The sequence below is a fragment of the Dysidea avara genome, chromosome 14, assembly GCF_963678975.1.
Source record: "Dysidea avara chromosome 14, odDysAvar1.4, whole genome shotgun sequence".
NCBI lineage: Eukaryota > Metazoa > Porifera > Demospongiae > Dictyoceratida > Dysideidae > Dysidea > Dysidea avara.
This window is the reverse complement of record NC_089285.1, coordinates 10,347,649-10,370,233: the sequence shown is the minus strand read 5'-3', so window position 1 is coordinate 10,370,233 and position 22,585 is coordinate 10,347,649. Positions and strand designations below refer to the sequence as shown.

Here is a 22,585-nt window from a genome sequence, read left to right as displayed (position 1 = left end):
TTCAGCTAGAAACAAGTCATCCTGTAGAGAGATCAGCTAGAAGAAGTTACCTTGTAGAGAGTTCAACTACAAAGAAATATCATGTAGAGAGTTTAGCTACAAACAAATCACCCTGTACAAAGTTCAGCTACGAACAGATCACCCTGTAGAAAGTTCAGCTAGAAATAAGTCATCCTGTGGAGAGATTAGCTAGAAGGATCACCTTGTGGAGAGTTCAGCAATAACAAATCACTCTGCAGATAGTTCAGCTAGACACAAGTCACCCTGTAGAGATAATCAGCTAGAAACAAGTTACGCTGTAGAAAGATCAGCTACAAACAAATCACCCTGTAGAAAGATCAACTACAAACAAATCACCCTGTAGAAAGATCAGCTGGAAACATGTCACCTGTAGAGATATCAGCTAGAAACAAGTTACCCTATAGAGAATCAACTGCAAACAAATCACACTGTAGAAATATGTGCTGGAAACAAATCACCACGTAGAGAGTTCAGCTAGAAACAAGTCACCTTGAAAAGAGTTTAGCTACAAACAATGAGAGTTTCAGCTACAGTTTAGTAATATAAGAAGTCACTTTATTACCTACAGTATGTGATAATCATCCAGTGTTAAATGTATAAATATTTAATCAGACAAAAAGCTATACACACAATTGCTTCTTTTGTTCGACAATTCCTGCAGTAAAGAAAAAAAACAAGTTAAAAGGAAGTACCAAGGCCGGTTTGTGGCTTACAAAAAGAAGTGATATCTAAACTAAAACAGCCAAGCTGTAAAAAAAAGGAGTGCGGCCCCCAAAAAGCCAGAGTGAATAAAGATGTGAAATTAAAGGTGGTGGCCAAAAAATGGCTGTGATGGTAGGTTAATGGCATAAATTCTAATTATGACAATTCAGGTGAATTTGGTGCCGAATCCTAGAGTGAAATTTGGAGGAGGCAATGCAAGTTCACCTGTAATTAAGATTTTTGCTATTAACCTACCATCACAGCCATTTCTTGGCTGCCACCTTGGATTTCACAGATTTTTTCACTCTGGCCTTTTTGGGGACCGCACTCTTTTTTACAGCTTGGCTGTTTTGGTATAGATATTATACAAGTATTTCAAAAAAATTGGAATTTATAACTAGAGAAGGGACCATAGCACATCAATAAAAAGTACTGAAACAAGCTGGAGTAGTGCATGATATTAAATCACAGTAAAACAGTAAGAAGTGTTATATCCCTACTGTGCTCCAAGATACCATAATGGAAATGCACAGTAGGGATATAACACTTCTTATTGTTTTACTGTGATTTAATACCGTGCACTACTCCAGCTTGTTTCAGTACTTTTTATCAGTGTGCTATGGTCCCTACTCTAGTTATAAATACCAAATTTTATGAAATACTTGTTTGTTAACTTTTTTTGTAAATAATATTATTATGATTGGTTATGCATACTACATTTGATTGGTTATGCATACTACATTGGTTATGCATACTACATTCCGTGCACTCTAGCTATATCGTCTGAAAAGTGAAGTATCCATTACGCTTCGTTGTCAGCTATGTTCAACCTGTTACACAGCAGTACGAATCAAGAGCTGTTCGAAAAGCATCTCTACAACCCACGCATACCGAAAGGGTTGGTACCGCGCGCCCCAGTTATATAAATTATTGTCTGAAAAGTGAAGTAGCCATTATGCTTCGTTGTTGGCTATGTTCAACCCGTTACACAGCAGTACAAATCAAAAACTGTTTTAAAAACACCTCTGAAATCAAACTAGCCACTATGAACAATACAGACTATTTTCGTTACGAAGGGAAGCCATCACGTGCTACCACCAAATCGACACTTTTCGCTGTCAGCAAGGATGAATGGAGGACACTGGTAAGTCCATGAAGAATGCATTGTATGTACTGCGGTATGCCAAAAGGCACCTCTCTGGCTGTAGCGACATCGTACAGTGAAAAAAATCAAGCCCGTAGCTTTAACCGTTATCAAGTTATGTTTGTCTGAAGGCATCAGTCAGTCAGTCAGGCAGTCAGTAGAAAATTCCGTTGAGTAAAAAAAAGTTTAAATTCCGTGGCAACTTGTTGAAAGCGTTTCGGGTCGATCTGAAAGCTTGTTTGGGTTTAGTTTTACCTAACCAATACTGCCTCGTCGTCGTCTGGGAAAATTGAGGCTATTTTTTAGGTGATGTTATTTCGTGGGCCACGCCTACTCCTTTGTGGTCCCTACTATGGTAGTAGTGTATGATAAAGAACTTTGCGTGGGAGGATCAAAGCAAAAAAAAGTGTTCTATATTTGCCATACAAGTACACATGTTCTATATTGGGCAGTTAAGAACACTTTAATAGACCACAGCTATATCAGGTAGTTATAGAACTGCCAGGTCTATTTTGCAGGCTGATAGCCTGAACTGTGCTGGCTGACCAGTCAACCCAAGCAGTAAGAGCAAAACCACTGAATTTAATTTATAGACACACTTGAAGATTTTGATGATGGTTGCTATATATATATGTCGTGATATGATAGCTAGAAATTATTATCATGATAGAACTCATGTGACCTACCCAGTGCTATTTAAGCTTGTAAAATGGCGTTTCTCTAGTTTTGCCAAGCCTTGCACTGCACCCTCATTGAGAGTGTAGTTATACCATTGGATATTCTGGTAACATGTACATCCAATGTAGTATCCTTTCTACCATTTTGAAAGGTGCTAGGTAAATACACAGATATGTTTACAACGGCTAATGCAATGCAGTAGGCAATAAAAACAGTAATTCAAAGAGCCAATGCAATTACACTTGTAATAGATAAAGATGACAAAGGTATCGCAGATTCAACCTTAAGACCAAGTATTTTAACTTGTAAACTATTAATTGTTATGGGTATTCTTTGTATCGTGATATGTATTCATATCGTGAATTATTTTGCCATGACATATGACATAAGAAAAATCTATATCGCCCAGCACTATTATCCAGATATCCGGATAGTAATTTGAAGCCTTTAGCTAATAATTTCATATTAATTTTCTTTGATACAATGCTTTTGCACTACTTAAATCCCAACCATTGTAAATATACTATGTTTGCTTCTTATCTAAATTATGAGCATAGCAAACAGGTTCATGATAAAATATGTCATGCTTTAACAGTAAATTTTAATGATGATGTCACTATCCGTAGGATATCTGGATACTAAAAGTTGCTATCCATTTCAGCTCTAACTGGCATGTTACTGCCATCTGCAGTAGGGATTTTATAGCCCTGTTGTAATAGTTACCATCACTTTTTATTGTTGCAATTTTAAAAATTAATAGAACTAGTTTATTTTGTTATAACATAACTATGTTATAAATATAGATGTGTGTCAATGACTGCTTAAAAAAGAGTATCCTGTTTGCTTGTCTGTATGCATAGATTAAGGACATGGTTTGCCATGGTTAGTTTTTAAAGCAAAACTGCAACTGACTGCAGCTAGGTCAATAAGAAAAAAGTCACTGATTGTGTGAGACAGTGTATTCTAAAGATACAACAATATATTGATATATTGTGTATCGTATCATTTAAAGACAATATCGTTGTGCCGATACAAAGTCAAACCATATCAATATATCGCGTATCGTGATATATCGACATATTGTGGCTTGTTAACATGTCTGGCAATCAAATTATTATACATTGTAGTGAAACTGAATAGTATGTAATGCCTCTCAAAGAAAAATTTGCTCACTTATTTCTCTTAAAAACAAAAAAAACAAAAACATAGACCATTACTTAGACTCCACTTTGTATCGCGTAATATATCACTGTATCGTGATACACCAGAGGCAATATATCGATGCGTCTACACAGTGTATCATTGCAACTCTAGTGTGTTCTGATCATTTAGAGATGTGGTCAGATCAGTAATCTTTTTATAAGTGCAGCTACACGTCTAACCAATCAATTCCACCTACAGTGGCTTATGTACTTCAAATAGTTTTGTAGCATCTAAATGTACTCCTCTAAGGAAAGTGTCAATGCAGATAATTAACACTTCAGTATGGTTTCCTTAAATGAAGAAGACAAGCATGTAATTGAAAATAAAAGGAAGGGCAAAGTGCAGAAGGCAGATACTCATCAGAACCAGAAAAGGCACATGCCACCAGTGAGTTTGTTATTGTGGCTTGCATTGGTGGCTGTGTGCTGTTTTGTTTGGCCTATAGCCTTGTGATTGCGGTCAGGAAAGCTGGCAGGCATCAGAGGCAGGCGGAATAGAAATTGGGTTTTGGCATTTTAAAATTCAATATCCTGACTTCTGTGGTGTTTTCTTGTTTTTAACGCTGGATTTGAAGCTACACATTAAGGCTATATCGTATAAGTGATTTTCATCGCATAGTATGTTTCTGTGATGGTATTTAATGGCAGTATACTTTGGACAGCACCCATCACTTTAGCTACTGAACAGTACTACCATCCTGAAATTTCATTAGCAGCATGTATTATAGTGTCTTAAAGCTTGTTGCTATATATTATAGACCACTATTCTAATGATGACAGTATCAGGTTGGCCTACTCACTGGCCATGAAAGAAGGAGTAGCTGAGCCCAGGGACCTACAGGTGTTGCTAGTAGGGGCAGAGAATACTGGTAAGACTTGTCTCATCTCATCTTTCCTTGATGAGGAGTATGTTGAAAGTCAAGCTGCTACAGAAGCAATTGAAGTTGACGTGTGCAAAATTTATTGCAAAAATTGGACAAGAATTAGCCCCGCTGACAAGACTGATTTCCTCCATTATCAATTTGTTGATCAGCTAAGGGAGGAGGTTGTAAAAGAAATGATACCACTGAATGGCACTGATAATGTTGCGTATTCCTTAACAGTAGAGTCTTCTGATCACCATACTGCGTCATCTATGCTTACTCCTCGTTTTAGTAATGGTACTTCTGTTGAACACACTCCTGAGCCACATCTGCAAGACATACAAGAAATTTCTACTAGTGCTTTCCATTATGATCCTGATAGTCTGAATCTTACTCTCTGGGATTTCCCAGGTCAGGTAGTCTTCCATAACACTCACTCAGTTTTCATTTCAGAGAGTGGAGTCGTAACAATCACTTTTAATGCCTCCATGAAATTGATGGGTAAGGTTGTTCCACGTAAAGGTTTCCTGCTACCTCCAGAATGTGGTACCATCATCTCCAGTATCCACTACTGGCTTCAGGTAGTTGATTCAGTCTGCTCAGTAGAAGGAAGGGAGGGAGACCTGTCTCCATTACAGCCAACAGTAATACTTGCTGGTACTCACATTGATTTGCTTCATCCTGACATCAAGGTAGCTCGGAAGATTGCCAAAGAATTGATCTTGCCTACACTTATAGAAGAGCTTTCTGATAAGCCTTATGCTCAACATTTAGCTGGAATGGGTGAAGGTATTTAGGCTGGCCTGGAGCAATACTGTTTCTTTCTCAGTAACAGGTGTAGGGATGAAGAGATAGAATGCTTGAAAAGTATCACTATTAAAGCTGCACACTCATTAAACAAAAAACAACCAGTCTATTTTCTAAAAATTGAGTGAGCACTTTTACAGTACAAGGAGCAAGTGATATTTAAGTCCACAATGGTTGAAATCATTGCAGAAAACACTTTTCCCATAGCTGAAAACAGCTCACAGCTTGAAGGTGTGTTAAAGTACTTCCATGATAGACGTGTCATCTTGTACTTCAGCTGAGTGAAGTCTTTGGAGAATCTTGTGATCTTGTCACCAAGGTGGTTGGCTAAACTCTTCAGTTATGTCATCACTGCTCGTTCTTACAAAAGAGGTAAAGGTTTTGATGAAGCTCAGCAACGACTTGCAAAATACGGTATTCTCCATGGGAGTCTTCTCCAACACATGTTGGACAAGTTCCACACAGACCACCCAGGTGTGGTGAAGGTTACTAAACAACAGGTGGTAGATATTTTGCTGTGCTTTCACCTGATAGCTCGTATCACTAGAGAAGCTTGGTTCAGTGAAGAAGGCTATCCATCCCTACCAGATAGTGGTGACACCTTCATTGTTCCTTCTCTTGTTCCTCACATTGATGGTAGGAACCCTCCTAATACCAAGCAGGAAAGAATCATCTACTTCAAGTTTGATAATGGCTTTATTCCAGTTAGCCTCTTAAATCAGTTGATAGCAGATTGTATCTGTCGTAATGTGGAAAAGAATAGTCAACTTTTGTGGTGAGCGTAGCGTTAGTGCGTGTATATAAGTTGAATAGTTTATCATAGGATGAGACATGACAAGGTGGGACTACAATTGGGAGCACACCAGAAATATTACATCAGCCGATGTGAGGAGAAAAAGAGCATTCAGTTGACCATCACTATGCCAGTGAAAAATGATGTGAATTGTTGTGAAGAAAGGAGGAAACTAATTGATGACATTACTACATTACTGGGTGATATCATGAAGGTGTTCATGCCTGCAGCAAAGAGACCGGCTTTGTTGGTTCCCTGTCCAAAGTGTTCTACCCTTCATATCACTCTTGATGCAGTGTGTAGAGGTAATACCATCTTCTGTACAGCATCTGGTGATGCTGACCTTCCACCAGGTTACTATGGTGACTTGTTCAGTGGATCAGGTGATCTACCTTCTCCATCAGGTGAATACCAGTTGTGTAATGTATACGTATATATATATATATATATACAAGTGTAAGAAAAAATTTGGAATTTTCCATATGAGTAGGGACTGCAGCAATAAAAAGCACTGAAACAAGCTGCTGAGACAAAACACGACTGAATCATTGCATTTTAATCCCTACTTTAGCCATACATCATAGCAGGCTAAAGTAGGGATTAAAATGTAATCATTCAGTTGTGTTTTGTCTCTGCGGCTTGTTTCAGTGCTTTTTATTGCTGCAGTCCCTACTCATATAGAAAATTCCTAATTTTTTCTTACACTTGTTTGTGTACTTTTTTTGTAAACTTTATTGAATAACTGTATTTAGTAATTCATGAATAACCTGCAATTCCCGAAATACGCAGCTAAACGTTCCTAAGGATGTGTATTTTTAACAAACTGCTTTAAACAACACATGTAAACAACACTTTACTCACAGAAGTGTCTTTTCAACTGTTTTATAGTGTGTCTACAGTATTATTTTCCACTAATTCTCTCAACAAAGCCTTAGGGCTGCTCTTACTTTTAGTTCGCGTAAGTATGGGTCACGCCCACTTTCTAGACGACGAGATACGTGAGCCTATGACGCCTACTATGGTGTTTTTCAGTTGTAGTACGCCTGAAAAGTGCTCTGGGAAAGCTACCCATAAAGTCTGTAGAGAGGCGCTATATACACCCAGTTTTTAAACTCGGAAAAGAAACCACTTTCGAACCAAAGCAAACACTCTAATCCTTACGCATGTAGTTTCTCAACAATGTTGAACAGGCAGCAGCATATCCCGAGGTATATCCCTAACGTTAAAATCACGTGCTTGCTACAATTATGCTACACATTTATTCCAATATGTTGGAGTGCTGTGGTGTGTGTGCTTTGATGGAAGCCGTACTCATGAGCGATGGCCACGATAAAGAAGGATCAAAGATAAAACAGTAAGATAGTAGCGTATACATCATAGGTATTTAATATCGTAAAGGTTTTTTCGCAACAAAATTGAAGTGTTTCTGCCAAAGAAACAAGGCTGTATCTATAGCCTATGCTTTACTGAATGCATCAGGCAGGCAGGCAGGCAGGGCAGCGCAGGCAGGGCAGGCAGGCAGTCAGTAGAAAATTTGCTAAAATATATATATTTTTAAATTTCGTAGCACCTCGTCGGAAACGTTTCGGGTCGTTCTGAAGACACACTTGGGCTTGTTTATACCTGACCAATGCTGTGAAGTGGCCGTGGAGGATTTCTGAAGATGATTTTTGGTAGATTTTTCTTCGTGGACCACGCCCGCACCTTCATCGTCCCTACTATAACAGTACTATCGTACTGTATGACATATATATGCAACACTTTGACATCTCAGATCAAAGAAATTCCAGAGGATACATTTGCCATGTATGCCTCTTTACAGGGAGACATCTAAATATACACCGGTGTACATTGAAATGTATCCTGGGATAGTGATTGCACTTCTAAAAGAGCAAGCCAATTTTATCAAAGCAAGCATGGCCTTGATTAGTGTTGTTCCAGTACCAGCTTGTTATTTCAGTTCCAGTTCCAGTTCTAGAATCATAAACCTTTGGAATTACAGTTCCAGTTCCAGTCTAGAACTATAACTGTTAGAATTACAGTTCCAATTCCAGTTCTGGAACCGTAACCTTTAGAATTATAGTTCCAGTTCCAGTTCTGGAACCATAACCTTTAGAATTATAGTTCCAGTTCCAGTTCTGGAACCATAGCTTTTAGAATTACAGTTCCAGTTCTAGTTCTAGGACTACAACCTTTAAGATTACAGTTGCAGTTTTTAGTTCTGCATAATTAGTTTAGTGCTCCATTTCTAAAACAATGCACAGTGTGCACTAAACTATGGGTTTTGATTTGATTGTGTTATGTATCTAGGCAGAGCAACTACTACAAAACCAACTATACATGCAAGGCATTGATCCAAGGCTTTGATTATGAGGGATGATTTGAAGTTATTTATCAAACATTAAACTAGATATGAACACATTTCAGAATGACAGAAACACCTAGGTAGTGAGAATTATTGGTTTCACTTCAGTGTTGCGTTGGGTGTATACAATCACTGGACTGGATCGTGGACTAGACCAGTGGACAGACCACATGAACTGGACCAGTGGACAGCCATGGACTGGACTAGTGGATAGACCATGGACTGGACAAGCTTCTTTCTTTTTATTGCAAGTATTTAGGAAACTGGTTGTAACTACAGTATTTTTTCCACAGCGGCACTAAATTTAGACTAACATGTAGGTGGACCTGTCAACCTACAGTTTGTATACAGAAAAGCAAGATCGACAGATAAACTACAGCTACTTAATTTTGCTTACTCGAATGCCCATAACTTGTGTTAGAGGATGCATAATAATATTAAATGTTAAGAACAAGAAGGATGGTGGACGCACACACACACACAGCTAAGAGTTTAACTGTAAATGGAAGTATTTAATACTTCAATTGTCACGTGTATGGTATGTGTGGTCGTGTGAGCAGAATTAATAAGAGTCTGATTACCGCGTGTCGCATAGTGAGGTTGCGAGAGTTGAGGCCGCCATCGTAACAAACTGGGGGCTTGTCCGGGAGAGAGAAAGAAGAGAGGAGAAACGGAACAGGAGGACGACGCCACACATTCAAGCCTGGAGGAGATAACGATCGAGTCGTCAGTGATTGGCCTTCTAACCCTACACGTTCGACCTGGTACCATGGTGCGATAGTTCCGTCCATTTTTCAATCGCGAACGGTACCTGAGAAGGTTGTATATTCATCAATCACGAACTTTGTTGCTGTGGTGTGCTTCATTTTGTAGGTGACCCGTGGGAGTTGGTAATCTTTAGTAATTCTCCGGACTTGTGATTAAAAATCAGCAGTGATCAATACGCGACGATGTTATTTAGTGTCGAAACATTTACTACATCCCCAAGTGTGGAAATGCTGAACTCATTGAAGAAAACGGAATTGTTGCAGCTAGCGGATCACTACGCCTTAGCGACGTCTACTTCTATGGGAAAATCACAAATTAAACGAACTGTGTTAACTCACCTAGTAGATGAAGAGATAATTCCATCGTTGGAGGTAACAGAAGAAATAACTTGTGACAAACCTAGCATGACGGGCGAAGAGCTACTACAGCTTAAACGTTTAGAAATGGAAGAGGGAGATAAAGAAAGGGAGGCCCAGTATCGATCGAAAGAGCTAGAGCTAAGAGAAAAAGAGTTGAATTTTCAGGTAAAACTTAAGAAATTAGAAACTAAGGTAGATAGAACTACGGGAGCAGCAGAAACAGGGGCGGTGATACCCTTTGATGTTAGCGAACATATTAAATTTGTGCCAGATTTTCGTGAAACAGAGGTCGATAAATATTTTCACCATTTTGAGAAGGTTGCCAAAAACCTTAAATGGCCCGAGGATAATTGGGTATTGTTGTTACAAAGCTCCCTAGTAGGCAAGGCAAGAGAGGTGTATTCAGCCTTGTCAGTTGATGATAGCTCACAATATGAAATTGTTAAGAATGCCATTTTAAAGGCTTACGAATTGGTGCCGGAGGCCTACCAGCAGAAGTTCCGTAGCACAGTTAAACCCTCTAACCAGACTCACGTGGAATTTGCAAGACATAAAGAGAATCTTTTTGACAGGTGGTGCATGTCAAACACAGTTGAAAACAATTATGAAAAGCTTCGACAATTAATTTTAGTTGAGGAGTTTAAAAACTGTGTGCCTAGCGAAGTGAGAACCTATTTAGATGAGAGAAAGGCTGATACCCTTAGTCAGCAGCCGTGCTAGCAGATGATTATGTTCTTACTCATAAGAATTCCTTTAACCATAGGCCAGCAGGTTTCTCTCACAAATCAGATGGTCATGCAAGACCAAATAATTACAGTTTTAAAGGGACCCACAGAAATGTTCCACAGAACCCTCATAATGGAAACAGGATGGCTTCCTTCCCATCTGGCCCAGAATGTTACCACTGTAGGAAGAAGGGCCATGTAATGGCTGATTGTTGGTACTTAAAGGGCTCGGGTCAAAATGCTAGTGTTGCCAGAGCCAACATGTTAGTGGCAAATGCCCAGCCCTCACAAGTTACAAATTTAGAGCCACCGGTGAAGACAACTATTCCCAGTAGACCCGCTGATGAATATACACCATTTATTTCCAAGGCAACTGTGTCTATCCCAGGCTTAGTGGGTGCCCAGACCCCTGTTGTTGTCCTGCGGGATACTGGAGCTAGTCAATCTTTGCTACTGAAGGATAAGTTACCACAGGAAGCCAATACTTATACAGGTTCTGGTGTCCTTATACAAGGGGTGGACCTTGAGGTAATGAGCATACCCCTCCACCGGATACAGATACAGAGTAATCTTGTTTCAGGCCCAGTCATTGTAGGGGTCCGACATTCCCTACCCGTCCAGGGAGTGGATTTTATTTTGGGAAATGACCTTGCGGGAGATAAGGTGCAGGCCTTACCCTGTATGATCAATACTCCAGATGGTATGAGTGATTCCTCTGTGGATTGTGACACCAATGTAGTTTACCCATCTTGTGCTGTGACAAGAGCCATGGCTAAGCGGGCCCAATCTAGCATTTCCCATGATTGTGAGCCTACAGGAACTCAACTAGATGATGCTGATGGTACAGAGTCTGCCACCTCAGGTGCTAATAGTACTGGCAAAGGAAATGAGATGGAACCCCAAGTTGAATTGGCTGACACCATTCTGAGCCATGGCAGAGAGCTAAATGATAACCATGAGCCTGGAGATGGTACTGCCTGTGAAGAACCATTTCAGATAGTTAACCGAGATCAGTTAATAGAACTTCAACACGAAGATGGTGACTTGGCTGCCCTTCAAGACCAGGTGGTAAGTGAGTCGGAAGCTTCACAGGAGCCAGTTAGCTATTATCAAAAGTCAGGAATGCTGATGCGAAGGTGGAGGCCACCAGGTGCTCAATGCGACGAAAAGTGGAGAGTTGTTAATCAAGTAGTGATGCCAAAACTATTAAGAGGACAGGTTCTTAGGCTTGCACATGAAGGTCCTTTGGCAGGGCATTTAGGAATCAATAAAACAGGCAGAGAGTACTACAACATTTTTACTGGCTTGGTTTGAGAGCTGATGTGGCAATGTTTTGTAAGTCTTGTCATGTGTGCCAGATGACTGGAAAACTAAACCAAGTCCCCCAAGTAGCCCCATTAGTCCCTATACCTGTAATGAATGAACCTTTCAGCAGGGTAATAGTAGATTGTGTGAGACCCCTTCCCAAAACAAGGAATGGAAACAAATACCTATTGACCGTCATGTGTACATCAACCAGGTTCCCGGAGGCAATTCCTTTACGGAACATTAAAGCTCCTAACATTGTCAAAGGGTTGATCAAGTTCTTTAAGTTAGTGGGACTTCCTAATCCATTCAATCGGATCAAGGATCAAATTTTTTATCAGGTGTATTTCAGCAGATTATGTATGAGCTTGGAATTAAACAATATACTTCAAGTGCTTACCACCCTCAATCCCAGGGAGCACTAGAAAGATTCCATCAAACGCTAAAGAGCATGCTTTGTGCATATTGCTATGAGCAGGATAAAGATTGGGACGAAGGTGTCCACTTACTTTTATTTGCTGCTTGTGAGGCTGTACAGGAGTCACTTGGTTTCAGCCCCATTGAATTGTTGTTCGGAAGAGAAGTGCGAGGACCACTCAAACTGTTGAAGGAAAGTTGGTTGGATGAAGAAAATCAAGTTAGTTTGCTAGAGCAGGTGACACAACTTCGTCAACGAATGATGAGAGCCAGAGAGATGGCTAGAGACAATCTGAAAGCTGCACAGACGAAAATGAAAGCATGGTATGACAGAAAAGCCTGTAAGAGATCGTTCAAAGTTGGTGATGAGGTGTTGATTTTGCTCCCACTTCAGGGACAGCCACTACAAGCCCGGTACAGTGGGCCATATACTATTGACAAGAAGATAAATGATGTTGACTATATTGTGAAGACACCGGGCAGACGTAAAGAGAAACGGCTGTGTCACATTAACAAACTGTACCAGGCAAAACAAGGAGAGGTTCCAAGCAAAACTGTTTGTACTGTAGTGGCGGAAGCCAGTGAAACTACTATTGAAGCTAGCCCCAAGCTAATGAATTCACAGATACTCCAGAATTTGACACCTAAGCTGGAACACTTACCACCAAGTAAACAGAAGGATATAGAGCAATTATTATTGACCTTTTATCAGCTATTTCCAGATGTACCTGGTTGTACTACTTGTACTTCCCATGATGTCGATGTTGGGACAGCGAGACCCTACAAACAGCATCCATACCGGGTTAACCCCATTAAGGCACAGCATCTAAAGAAAGAGATAGACTATATGTTGCGAAATAAGATAATCGAGCCCAGCAGCAGTAATTGGAGTAGTCCATGTATTTTAGTGCCAAAATCTGATGGAACATACCGCTTCTGCACCAACTTCAGGAAGTTGAATGCAGTCACAAAGGCTGATTCTTTTCCTTTACCAAGAATAGAGGATTGCATTGCCAAGATTGGCAGAGCCAAATATGTGACTACACTAGATCTCTTAAAAGGGTATTGGCAAGTTCCCCTTACTGATAGAGCAAAAGAACTATCGGCATTCGTGACACCACAAGGCTTGTACCAATACCGCGTGATGCCATTCGGCATGAAAAATGCCCCGGCAACGTTTCAGAGAATGGTGAACCGAATAGTGGATGGACTACATGGCTGCGATGCTTATATTGATGATCTTATAATTTATGCTGACTCATGGGAGGAACACCTGATGTGACTACAGGCTGTCTTTGAACGACTATCTAAGGCAAATTTGACCGTTAACTTGAACAAAAGCAAATTTGGATATGCAGAAGTCACTTTTCTCGGACACAGTGTTGGTAATGGCCAGGTGAAGCCAGTAGATGTCAAAATCAAGGCTCTCTTGAGCTATCCAGTGCCAACTAACAAACAGCAGCTAATGAGATTCCTGGGAATGGCAGGATATTATCATCGTTTCTGTAAAAACTTTTCTGTGATTGTTGCACCCCTTACAAACTTGTTAAGGAAGTGCCAAGACTATCAGTGGACAGAAGGCTGTCAAACTGCATTTCAAAGCATGAAGATGATGCTTTCTTCTAAGCTGGTTTTACGAGCTCCAGTTTTCCAACAACTGTTTCAGTTAATGGTTGATGCTTGTGACATAGGAGCAGGAGCAGTTCTTTTTGCAGAGTGACGACAAGGACATAGAACACCCTGTGTGTTATTTTTCTCGGAAGTTTGATCAACATCAGAAAAATTACTCAACTATTGAGAAAGAGGCATCAGCTTTATTGCTAGCTCTACAACATTTCGATGTTTATTTGAATACCACTGTATCCCCTATTGCTGTCTTTACCGATCACAACCCTCTCGTTTTTGTTAATAAAATGAAAAACAACAATCAACGGCTTCTGAGATGGAGTTTATTGTTTCAAGAGTACAACCTCCAGATCCACCATGTTCATGGAAAAGACAATGTAATTGCGGACGCTCTATCTAGAATCTAGAACTTGAACACCTTAACAGAGTGATTGAACAGTGACATATACACATGAACATTACATTTTGAGTCTTGTATTAGGCCACACAATTGTTATTCCCCCATTGGTGTTAAGGTTTTTTTTTTTCTGTTTTTTTTTGTAGAGGAGGAGTGTCACGTGTATGGTATGTGTAGTCGCATGAGCAGAATTAATAAGAGTCTGATTACCACGTGTCGCATAGTGAGGTTGCGAGAGTTGAGGCCGCCATCGTAACACAATTTTTAACAGCTATTCTGTACGTGTTTCAATTCCTGCTCAAAACATTAACACAAGTTGTTATTTGTAAACAACTCTAGAAAAATGAACAAGTAATGTAGGTGGGAAAAGTTGATAGGTTTATTTGCATATTCTATACATGTGTAGAAATATCATTTCTTTTATAGCAGTATAGCTAGCTAAGTTCAATATCTCAAAAGCATGGAAATTAAAAGCCAAAATTGTCCTCAGAAACAAGAAAGAATTAACTCTAAAAATGGTAATGGTTTCTCCAAGCCTGAATATTTATATAAGGCAAGAGTCCAGTTGTCCAATCCTCCAGTTCAGCCCAGTGTTTCTAGTTATATAACCTTTTGCATCATTGAATACTTATCAGTTCTTGCCTTTATCAGCACACTAACTGTAGTCGTGTGTTGAGCATCGTATTTGCTATTTTTATTGATAATAACTAGATGATTATGACCAATTTCAGTTCCAGTATTAGTTCCAGTACTTGATAAATTTTCATTTTAGTTCCAGTTCTAGTTCCAGTATTTAGGAAAATTAATTATTGTTCTAGTTCCAGTTCCAGTATTGAGGAAAGTAAAATTATTGTTCCAGTTCTAGTTCTAGAACTGGAACTAAAATAAAATTGCTGGTACTGGAATTACTTTTAGTTCCAGTACTGAGAACTGGAACAACACTAGCCTTGATGTGGATGAGGTAGTGATACCGCCCTCTGTTTGTTTTATACAAGCTCAGACCAAAATTAATTGTGGGAATAAATTAATGCTGACGTCTTGATTACCACAAATTGAAGAGTTGTCACAAGAAGCACTCAAATGAAGGTGTTTCAGTAACCTTGCCATTCTACAAGTTGGGAAATGTTACTTAAAAGTGAGAACTAGTCTTACAGTGCATTCACAAGTGTTTCGACATGTTTTTGAATGTACGTAGACATGCCCACATTACGGACGACATGAGTTAACCACTCTATAACAAAGCTTACCCCTTTAGGTCTTTAGTATACATTGTGATTAGTCTTTAAACAACGAGAAGCATTAAAACACTTGTAAATTCCCCGAAATTTTCCCTACTCAACTTTTCCTTGATATCCATAGGACTCATCCGTTTATTATAACAATCGTAGCTACATTGTTACTTGTTGCCTAACCATAATCGAATCTTTCTGGCATCCATATAAAATAAATCCAGTGGTTACACTTGTATGGCATCAAGGCTATCAGCCTGAACGGAAGTGTTACATGTTAGCTGTAACATGGGCTCTTGTGATTTGCCTGATATGTATGCCTGCAGCCCTCGAGCTTTGGGCATACACATCAAGCAAATCACTCGTGCCCATGTTACAACTATAAAATGTACAAGCACACAAAAAATTTTGGAATTTTCTACTAGCAAAGAGACCATAGCACATTAATAATAGTACTGAAACAAGCTGGAATAGTGCACAATATTAAATCACAGTAAAACAATAAGAAATTTTATATCCCTACTGTGCTCAAGATACCATGCACAGTAGGGATACATCACTTCTTATTGTTTTACTGTGATTTAATACCGTGCACTACTCCAGCTTGTTTCAGTACTTTTTATTGACGTGCTATGGTCCCTACTCTAGTTGAAAATTCCAAAAAAAATCTGTGTACTTGTTTGTTAACTTTTTGTAAAATAAAATTATTGTGACTGGTGAACCCACACATACTGCATCAAATGAAAGAAATGGTGCCTTGTGCCCCAGCTATCAATTATCATCTGAAAGGTGAAGCAATGGCAGATTCAGGATGGGGCATTTGTGGTAAGTGCCCCCCACCCACTCTTCCTAATTTGTGAAGGAACCATACCCAACTTCTTTTAATCAAAATGCTAAACCTTGTTGGGTTAAAATCATTTGAAAAACATGAGTATTACTACATTCATTACAAACTCACCTGAAATCAAAGTCAAAGCAGCTGTTAAGCTGCGAGTCAAGCTGTCATCCAGCAACTTCATGCATACTAAGTGCCTATTGCCGTGCTGTTGGTTTTTATGATTTCAGAACCATCTGCAAAAGCCAAAATGGCTAAAATCAATAGTGAGACACTATTAAGAGGTGATTATCTGCTGCTTCAAAAATACAGCAACTAACTGCTCTCCCCAACCACCTACAACTTAGCCTGTTTGTGCCCCTCCCCTTGCCAGCTCCTGGATCCACCCCTGTGAAGTATCCATTATGCTTCATTGTCAGCTATGTTCAACCCATTACACAGCATTACAAATCAAGAACTGTTCGAAAAGAACCTCTGCAATCAAAGTAGCCACTATGAAAAGTACAGACAATTTCTGTTACGATGGGAAGCCATCACGTGCTACCGCCAAATTGACACTTTTCGCTGTCAGCAAAGATGAATGGGACACAAAGGAGGACTCTGGTAAGTCCATGAAGAATGCATTGTATGTACTGTGGTATGCCAAAATGCACCTCTCGGGTCGAAGTGACATCAAACGATGAAAATATCAAGCTTGTAGCCGTAGCCATTATTGAGTTACGCTTGTCTGAAGGCATCAGTCAGTCAGGCAGTCAGTCAGTCACTAGAAAATTCCGTTTAATATATTTAATTTCATAGCAACTTGTTGAAAGCATTTCGGGTCAATCTGAAGGCTTGTTTGGGCTTAGTTTTACCTAACTAATACTGCTTCATCATCATTAGGGGAAAGTGAGGCTGGTTTTTGGGTGATGTTTTTTCATGGGCCATGCCTACACCTTTGTGGTCCGTACTATACAGTACTATCATACTGTATATATAACTGTTTGTAGGAGCTGAGAAGAAGTTGGAAGTGTTCACTAAATACTATGCCAGTTTGACTAGTACACTACCCATCAAGAATCTCAGTAGTCACTTCATCAGTGGAGGAGTGATAAATTTTGAAGACGAGGAGGCTATCCAACAAATGGCAAGATCATCAGAAGGATCATCTTCGGTTTTGAGGAAGATAGCTAGTTCCCTTAAAGCTGGTCAGACCAAAAGTTTTGACAACTTACTATCCATCATGGAGCAACATGGAGATGTGTCCTGTTCAGAGCTAGCTGATCAAATAAGAGAGGAGCTATGACAAAACACACTACATGAATGTAATATGCAACTAGTTACTTCCAATGAAGTTGTGCATAAAGCACGTGTATTAACGTAGTCAATGAATTAAGTTTTGATTGTTTAGATACAGTCTTGAATTTTATTCCTAGAGGTCATAAGCTTCACAAAGCGTTCCTTGTGGTATTTATGTGCTTCTGATAGAACACTTCAAGAGCACTTCTAATTGTATACATAATACACAAGTACAGTCAAGGCAAAATTAAGAATTTTCTGGTATATAGTCTGCAGTGGTAGTGTGTGGGAGGGATTAACTGAGCATCTCATCTCTACAGGTCATCAAAAAATTGTTATGTTACTGCTATTTATTTATGAATTTTATTGATTTATTACAGCACAAATGCTGAAGGTCTGTAAGATAACTAGGCCTGGTGTCCTACAGCCTGTTTAAGATGTTATACAAGTATAAGGAAAAATTAGGAATTTTATAAGTTCAATTAAGGATCATAAAAAATAAAGAAACAAGGGAGGTCGCCTACACCTGCAGATACACTAGTGGACATTTAATCCCTAATTCAGTCTATACTTATGGAATTAAATGGCCACTAGTATATCTGCAGGAGTAGGCAACCTCCTTTGTTTCCCTATGGCTACATTTTTTCTATGATTCCTAATCAAACTTAAATTTCTAATTTTCCATTTGTTTACTTTTTTGTAACATTATTATGATTGGTGAAGCAGTGCGCATGCTGCATCAAAAGAAAGAATGGGGCGGAGTTAATGATTTGTCTGAACGCGTGCCCTAAACTATCAATTATTGACTCAAACGTGAAGTATCTGTTATGCTTCGCTTTCAACTACATGTATGTTCAACCCATTACACAGTACTACAAATGAAGGACAGTAGAAGAAGCACCTCTGCAATCAATCCAATTACGATGAAGAATACAGATGATTCATGTGCCCCAACTATCAATTATACTGATTCGAAAGTGGAAGTGGCCATTATACTTTGCTTTGAACTATGTTCAGTCTGTTACACAGCATTACAAACAAGGAACAGTAAGAGAAGTGCCTCTCCATTCTCTATGTACAATTCCCATTTACAAATGTAGGAAAGCCATTTAGCTACCGTGAATCAACACCTGAGTGTACCAAAGGCACTTTTTGGCTTGGTTATACCTAACCAATACTGCCAAGGTACTATGAAGGTATTGTGAGGCTGGTTTTATGGTGATATTCTTGGCCAGAAAAGCCCAAACCTTCATGATCCCTAATTGCACTGTATGATAAGTATGTTTGAAAGTTGGAGAAAAATCCAGGACTGTACCTGGGTAGCCTCAAATTTGCAGCCATCTGATTTACGCTTGAATGCTTACAGGAGTCTGCCAGGTAGTATTGTGTAGAACTCACGGAAAGAGTATAAACACACAGCCAATCATTTTAAATTGACTCCAGCTATTGGTAAAATATTAACAACTACCTGCCATCAGCATATTTCCAAATACTAGAGCTAATCATCAATTCTCCCATTATCAAGCCAGAACAGAAATATATCTCAACTCCTTTTTCCCCCAAGACAATCCTCAAATGGAATTTTGTACCCTATTCTGATTTACATGAGATTGACACAGAGACTTACTTATGTAATTTACTATAATTGTATATTAGTGTGATACCCCCAAGGGTTTTGTAATAAATATACCCTTGAACCTTTTAAACTTGATCAGTTTGATAAAGGCAGGTACATGTGATAAGTTATAAATTAATGTGTGTGGTTTTTTTATTTAAATATCAATCGCACAATAAAATACTGTGCGTACATGTGTATATTTATTTCTTTTGAATATCTTGTTTACTTGAAGTGACAAAAAGATTATAGCATAATTTACTATAGTGTTGTAATTATGGTCAGATCAGCTAACAGGATAATTATATTGGTTGCATTGCATCAGTACACTGTGCCAGAATATCCACCTACGCAGATAGTAGGTTGAACCAAAATTAATCTGAAAGTATTTTTCCAGACAGATGCATTCTATGTACCCCTCCAAATGAACGCTATTTCTTACACCTCATTTTATTGTTGCTGAAATGTGTTGCTGTCTATTAGTAGTAATACTTGTCCGGTCATCATTGCTGTCACGTTTGGGAACATCTATTCAGTTCACACGGGATAGATTAATAATCTTAATCACTGCAATAATAACCGCAGTAACTTAAAGAGCAAAATTACAACTCAATAATTGCAATGGCAGTGCAACATACAAGCACATCATACAGTTAATGCAATTACAATATTACATCATACAACAATGCATCACAGTTGTGTTTTACTTTATCAGATTGGCTATGCATATATGTTCAGAATGTAGGTATCAGCAAAATTCCATTAGTACAACAATATTATTTGGTTAGTGGTTACATGTAATAGTTGTAACACACCCATGAGGTTTGTATCTGATTTGTAAACACGACACCCGAGGGTGGAGTGTTTACAGGCCCGAGGGTGGAGTGTTTACAAATCAGATGAAAACCAAATGGGCGTGTTCTAACTGATTTGTGGTATGGGGCGTGCGCAGATCAAAGGTGCCCATTTGTAATGCGGAAGGAGCATGAATGCAAGGTTAATATTGGCTACCACTGAGCGCTGTGTACAAGGAACGATGGTTAGTTAATTCATTGTTAGCTAGTTTATTCATTGGTAGCATGTTTGTTATGCACAAGCGCGAGGTGCCATCATCGATGCCAATCATTCCAGCCATTGCCAGCTTCCGAATCATTTAGACTGGTGTAACTGAAGTGTCTGATATTCATTGTTGAGTGGTACAGTTGGTTAGCTTAATTTATTGGTGAACGAGCGTGTGGTAGATTACCAGGCTCAGCCCAGTGGTTGTACTGCTTCCCATTCATTCAGACGAGTGCAGTGTTGTGTGTTCATTCAATCCAGAGAGGTTTACCTCCTTGTCAGTCCTGGACATTATTGGTCTTGCATTGTGACTTCCTGTGTTGGTCTGGTGTTTGGTTTCGTTTGAAGTCTTTGAACTAATTAGTGGCCAGACTGTGTGGCTAAAAGGGGGTACTTAGCCATGCTACAATTATTTGTAAACCAGTTTACAACTGATTTGTAACACTGGCGGCAGCCTTTTATCTGCCCACGCACCATACTACAAGAATTAGATATGTTTGCAGTCATTGTATACAACTGAAAAGTTATGCCTTACTAGAGTGGCCAGCAGACTAATACCATTCAGCAATATTGTTAGCAAATATTTTTGTACTATTTTGCCTTTTGTTGTGTGTAACCATATACAGTACAGGGGTGGATCCAGACTTATGGAAAGGGGGTCAAAATGAACTGAGGCACTGCATTGTCTGGTTTGGTAAGGTGAGACCAAAAAAAGTCACAACCAGCTGTCCACCTCACCAACTATGCATAAAGTACATAAAAATCCCAAGCACAAAAAATCCTTACATAGCTCGCCGTACACACCGCTCTAATACTGTGACTGCTTTATTAGAGTGACTGCTCTATTAGAGTATCTCTATCTTGGTACAATAGAACAATTGTAGCCATTGTGAGTTGTGCATGATATATGGGTTAGATTAAAATTAACTTCTGATATGTCATGTAAACACCTGCTGATTATGCTGCCCGGAAGCATTAAGCATAATGCTAGCATAATATGTATAATACATTATATATATATACTAGTGAATATATATATAGTAAATATGGATGTCATAAACATACTCTAATAGAGCAGTCAGGTAGTCATTAAGACATGAATGCTTTTTTACTTTTTATAAGGCAGATAAGAACAACTCTTATTTTCACAAGCCAAATGTTATTATTATCGATTCACAAAGTGTGAATTATTTACCAAAACATTGAATTGAATCATACATATTGAGCATGGTAGGAAAAAGTTTGAGCATTACAGCTTAGTGCAATAGGTACTAAGAAAAGCAAAATATAGGCTGCATGGTGTCTATGTGATTCATTTGTGTATGCTGTTTAATAGAGAAGTGAAACAATCTGCTATTATAACTAGCATATGCATATGACTATTCTATTAAAGTAACACAAATGTTATCATAATAAGACCAATGTACAAGACAAATACAGTTCACTATTGCTCTAATGTTAAATGTGTATAAAAGTCGAGTCAGAATAGTTTCTTTTGTATTCTACTAACTGATGATGATGATGATTATGATGATGATGATGATTATGATGATGATGATGATGGTGATGATGTAATTGGTGAGGCCACCAGAGGCTGATCACGACGTTTCCATAATGACAAGCTAAGGTTCAATCTCTTCACAACATATGTCCATTTCTTCCCATGCTTACTCCATTTTTTCTCTCCATGTCTCTCCAGTTCACTGTTTAACCAATTGTGGATTTGTTCATGTGTTACACTTGTAGTTGGGTCAAATGATACTTCAAAATAGTTATAAAATGTCTCCACAACTATCCTCTCTTTGTGGTTGAGGTAGACATGTTGGTACTTATTGACACTTCTACTGGAAAGTGACTCACTAGACATGAAGGATGGGTCACAATATGGTGATGTGTACTGTTCAATACTGTCCTCATTGTTAAAGGTAACATTCTTCTTCACTTTGTTCTTAGTCAGTAGCTCACATTCAGCTTCAGCTTTAGCCATTTTAAACTTTTGTGACTTAGTACATACAAAAGACCAGTAAGAATTTCATTCTCTTCTGTTCAGTGATTTTATATCGTTGAAATTTCATGAGAGATTTTCAATGTGAGAGATTTTACTGTGAGAGATTTTTAATGACCCATCACATTAAACTCCTTCAGAAAATCTTTCATCTTGAAAAAATCTCTCACATTAAATGCGCCTCTTATATTAAAGATCTCTCATATTAAATTCTCTCAGTAAAAATCTCATTTTCAGAAATCTCTCAGACTGAAGGTTCTCTTTAGATTATTAAAATTCTTATGTTAGAAACAAACAGAACTTGCTCTGTTTATGTAACCTATATATTACAAAATTGGTCATGCGAATTGTGTTAACTCCAGTTGTTGTCAATTAATTGATTGATTGTTTTA

General features: G+C 38.7%; 1 protein-coding gene across 4 annotated transcripts in view; it reads left to right on the top strand.

Annotated features, from left to right (window-relative positions):
* The window catches only part of LOC136244223 (tyrosine-protein kinase receptor Tie-1-like), a 33,651-nt gene extending 16,026 nt beyond the window's left edge, over positions 1-17,625 (top strand). The window contains exons 2-5 of one of the 4 annotated variants that reach the window (XM_066035779.1): positions 4,506-6,192; positions 6,241-6,515; positions 6,564-6,614; positions 17,226-17,625. In XM_066035779.1, the coding sequence (XP_065891851.1) occupies positions 5,861-6,192; positions 6,241-6,515; positions 6,564-6,614; positions 17,226-17,521 (954 nt within the window). In that variant the 5' untranslated portion in view covers positions 4,506-5,860 and the 3' untranslated portion in view covers positions 17,522-17,625. Of the gene's footprint in view, positions 1-4,505; positions 6,193-6,240; positions 6,615-17,225 lie in introns of those variants that run through there. The other 3 variants (XM_066035777.1, XM_066035780.1, XM_066035776.1) reach the window with 3 other exon arrangements.
* The last annotated feature ends 4,960 nt before the right edge of the window (positions 17,626-22,585 follow it).